This window comes from Cephus cinctus, unplaced genomic scaffold (genome assembly GCF_000341935.2).
Source record: "Cephus cinctus unplaced genomic scaffold, Ccin1 Ccin1_scaffold2643, whole genome shotgun sequence".
In the NCBI taxonomy this organism is placed as follows: domain Eukaryota; kingdom Metazoa; phylum Arthropoda; class Insecta; order Hymenoptera; family Cephidae; genus Cephus; species Cephus cinctus.
Window position 1 is genome coordinate 84,131 of NW_014334322.1, and position 4,083 is coordinate 88,213.

The 4,083-nt window shown below is 45.4% G+C and overlaps 1 protein-coding gene across 1 annotated transcript in view; it reads left to right on the top strand.

Moving 5' to 3' along the window:
- Positions 1-689: 689 nt before the first annotated feature.
- Positions 690-4,083, top strand: part of LOC107274310 (myrosinase 1) — an 18,831-nt gene continuing 15,437 nt past the window's right edge. Inside the window, exon 1 of the mRNA XM_025091571.1 lies at positions 690-1,157. Within this exon, the coding sequence (XP_024947339.1) occupies positions 1,025-1,157 (133 nt within the window). The 5' untranslated portion in view covers positions 690-1,024. The remainder of the gene's footprint in view (positions 1,158-4,083) is intronic.

A 4,083-nucleotide genomic window follows, 5' to 3' on the forward strand; every position in this document is an offset into this window, starting at 1 on the left:
GGGTAAGTGGCCTGGGAAAGATTCCCCGTCGGATTTCGGCAAGACAGATAACAATCGATGGAATTTAACCGAAGCGCGAAGTGAAACGGTGAAAGGAAACGAAAGAGAGGAAAAGAAGAACAGCGAAGCGCCACTCGGAAAGTAATTTGAGCAATGCGCGTAAGCAAACGGGAGAGCCCGAAGCCAAGCGAAATATTGAAGCACGACGCAAAGGCGACGTTACGGGGAGAAGATGAAACGCAAAATGGCTTACGTCATTCCAATAAAAAAAACGTTCCTGTAACCACTTCATTTCCAAAGAAAATGGGAGCCGCGACCTTCTTCTCTTCCGTCGCTGAATATATACATGCATACTGCCACCTCTGCCCTCTCGCCGCTCTTCCCAGTCAACGCCACAACTTCGTCCGACGTACCGTCGACACTCCCCTCGCGCCGTGGAGATTGCACTTTACTCCTTTTCATCAGACACCCGAGCACTCGGTAACTCTGCCGTCAAAACATTTAATGCTCGACGGAGCATTAATTGCCACTCGTCCTCTACCGACATCTGTGTTCATCAGCGCAAAGACTGCGACCCAGCCGCCACCCTCCGATTGGTCATAACGCGATCGACGCGCAACGACGTTGCGATTCGGAACTACGAAAAGGACGAACTGTGCCGCCACCGTAAACACCAAATCCAAGTAGACACTCGTTGTCCCATAGAACGTACGAAATCCTACGCGACAATTCCCGAGTCATCGTACGATCTGAGAGGCCCGGCCGAGTGTTGAGTAAACGTCTCGCGTGTTTGCAAAGGTCTCGAGGGTGAATTTGATTACCGGGGGTAGATGTACTCTTGTCTTATCGGAAAGACCGTCGCAAATAACCTCGTTTCCTAATGCGACGTGACAATGACCCGGATCGTCGTCACCGATCAGTTCGTCAACCAGTGCGAAAGATTCTCTTTCATAGAGATAAATAACACTGCGGATCAAAGTTCATCCGGAGACAGGCGTCATATCGAACGGGTAACTGTGAAAGCATGGCGGTCATCGAAGTGATATCGGTCGACGATAACTTTGACCCTCCTCCCCGATGCAATGTACCAGGAGCAACGTGCAACTCAAGCCATGGCCCGTTGTATGCAGTGCGATGCTGCCGTAGCTGGAAATCTAGTAAATATTCCGCTCATGCATTATTTAAACGCTCAGTGTCTTGTTTCCTGCGTTACTTAGTCGTTGTCGTCGCCCCCCGAGGAGGCGCCGATTCTTTACGACACCACTTTCTTTTGTTTATGAAGCAGCTGCTAACCACCGAGAGGTATTACGTGTTGGTGACTACGTGTCTGTTTTGCCACCTTTTATATTACCTAGTAACCCCCCAAGGCCCACCTACGCAACCTGTAGAGCTGACGGAAGTGACGTTTCGAGGTTCTGTTGTCAAATGGGATAAAAGAATCGGTTAACATACATATACATGCTTTGGGCTATAGATATTTAAATGTACAATATTTATATTCACGTTTAACCCGCATAAATATTCTGTCACGTTCTATAGGTATACCTCACGCGTATTCTGATAGAGATTTTGGATCGCGTGAAAAATCCAATCACGTAGGAACGCTTGTGTTGTGTAAAAAGAAAATATGACTCTGGTCGCGTCCAAAATTCAAACCAGCGTTAAGCTTCGCGTAACGTATTTACGAATGTGGGATCGTGATGCGTTTTTCGTTCGGGAGTCTCAGAAGCGTGTATAATTTTTGATTCATCTTGAAAGGTAGATTCGACCTTTGAGCTTCGTCGATCCCTTTTCTCTTTATCTTTCGATTTTTCACAATTATTTATCAACGTGGAAACCGCGTCGCTTCGATTGAAATAATCGTGACGCGAAAATGAATTCGATCCATCGCGATTTCGAAACTGCACAGAGGGATGCGCGTACGTGTGCATATGTGCAATCGAATGGCGTTCGTGTCGCGCATGCGCTTCACACACGTGACACATAAGGACTTTTCTAGGAATCTGAAACGAGGGAAATTACGTATGCGCTGATGCGAGTATTCCGTGTTTACCTTGTAGATAAGGAATCCAATGGTATAAATCGCTACGTACGAATTGGCGCGTCCCTGTCGGTTTCCATTAAGCTACGTACACACATGGCATGCGCAATACCACTTTGCGAAAGACTTACGACTATCGTGAATTCTCGTATCCATTGATACGAAATCAAAAAGGTTTAAAGACAAAATTTTTTTCGTGTTTCGAAACAAAAAAAAATTTCTCATCTTTATATAACAATCGCATCATCGTTCGATCGTCTGCCTCGATATCGAATAGACGTAAACGAAAAAATCCTGACGAGTAAAATTGAGAATATTCGATAATGACTCACCCTGGTTCAATGGACGTAGCTGGAGACTGGCGTTGCCCAGATACGCGTGACGTAATAGAAGAACGTTATCTGCAACACGGAAAATATGAATGAGAAAAGTGCCAACGACGGGAATAAAAAAAAAATTAATGGAAAAATATACATATAGCGATAGAGTGAGTGAGAGGCAGGTACAGGAGACAGCGATGACGCAACCTAAGAAAAAGAGAGTAAAGAAACGTCAACACCCGTGGAATTTCGATAAATTCATCAATCGGCAAATTGGACAAGGTAACCAAGGATACACAGCGGCTTCAGATAAACTCGGAAATTAGTACTAGGAAAAAGGTACAAAGTATAACATTCAATCCCGTAAAAGCCAGATGATACTTTCTCCCATGTTATTCTTAAAATAAAAAAAAAAAAGTATATCCCATTGCCGGAGCTGAAATCTGAAATTAAAATTTCACGAGTACCCAGCATCCTCCCCATAACAAAAATATACGCTCCGTTAGTTAGCCCCTATCCCATAGCACTGTGCATTGTATACGCAGTATCCCATAGAGTCGCTCGTACGTAAGTCGGTCACTCGACTTTCTACATTGCCGACAAGACAATTCCGTACTGACGTCACGTCTGAGAGCGACTTAAAATTTCGACGGGAATGGTCCAGCACGAAAATCCGAAGGTTGCGGCTGCGTTCTAATTCTTCCCGTGATCGTTATCTCTGCTCGGTACTGCTCGTTCGAGTGCGAGATAATTACAGGAATTCCATGGAAACTGGGTGGTCACGATAATGCACCGTGCAATTCGCATTACACAGCCACAGGATTTTCTCTACCAATTCCAGCATACGTATCTAAGAGAGAGAGAGAGAGAGAGAGAGAGAGAGAGAGAGAGGGAAAATGGGGGTACCAGATGGCACAGTAGGTCGTCCGAGAGTAGTCCAGAACAGTGGCCAGTGACCAAACCCGATAACAGTCACTTAGCCTCGTAGTCGGACAGAAGTACATAAAAATATAAATCCTCACTCGTATCGGCACAATCGACTGTAAGATAAGAAAATAAAAACTGATCTCGGAGCACGTCCGTCCCATAAAACTCGTAATACCGTAATAAGCATGTCTGAGTCCCAAGGAATTAGAATACGGGGTAGTCCACGTGACATTGGTATGCGGACAAAACTTGCCCGCAAATACATGTAAATAAGGTTTACATATTCTGCTAATGCGGGAGGTACACACCGAATCTTCTCCCTCGCGACGCTTGAATTTCCCTCGCAAAATTTATAATTATTCAAGGAACCGTTTCTACGGTTTCAAAGGAGGGAGGCAGGGACCAGGGCCGGGACTGCGTGGGTGTAACGATGGGTGGCAAAAGAATGGGGCACGAATTTTTTTAATTCGAGACCGTCAAAATTACGTGATCGACAATGAATTTTTTACGTCATCTTTGTTTCCTGGGTGGATGTACCACCCTTCCACCCTACTTGAATTTTTTCTTTTTTTTTTTACCGACACCGAATCAACCTCCGCTGCGCGACTTTTTCTCTCTTTCATTCTTTCTCCTGGCAACAAACTCGAGTCCCTCCCCTAGCGACTGAGGCTAGCACGAACCAAGATTCCAGTCTGGAAGAGTCAATATAAGACAGGCAATAACGCGCCAGTTGCTCTGCCAGAGATTAAAACGATCCCGTACAGCTGATCCTCCTCTTTTCCTGGTAAGGGTGGG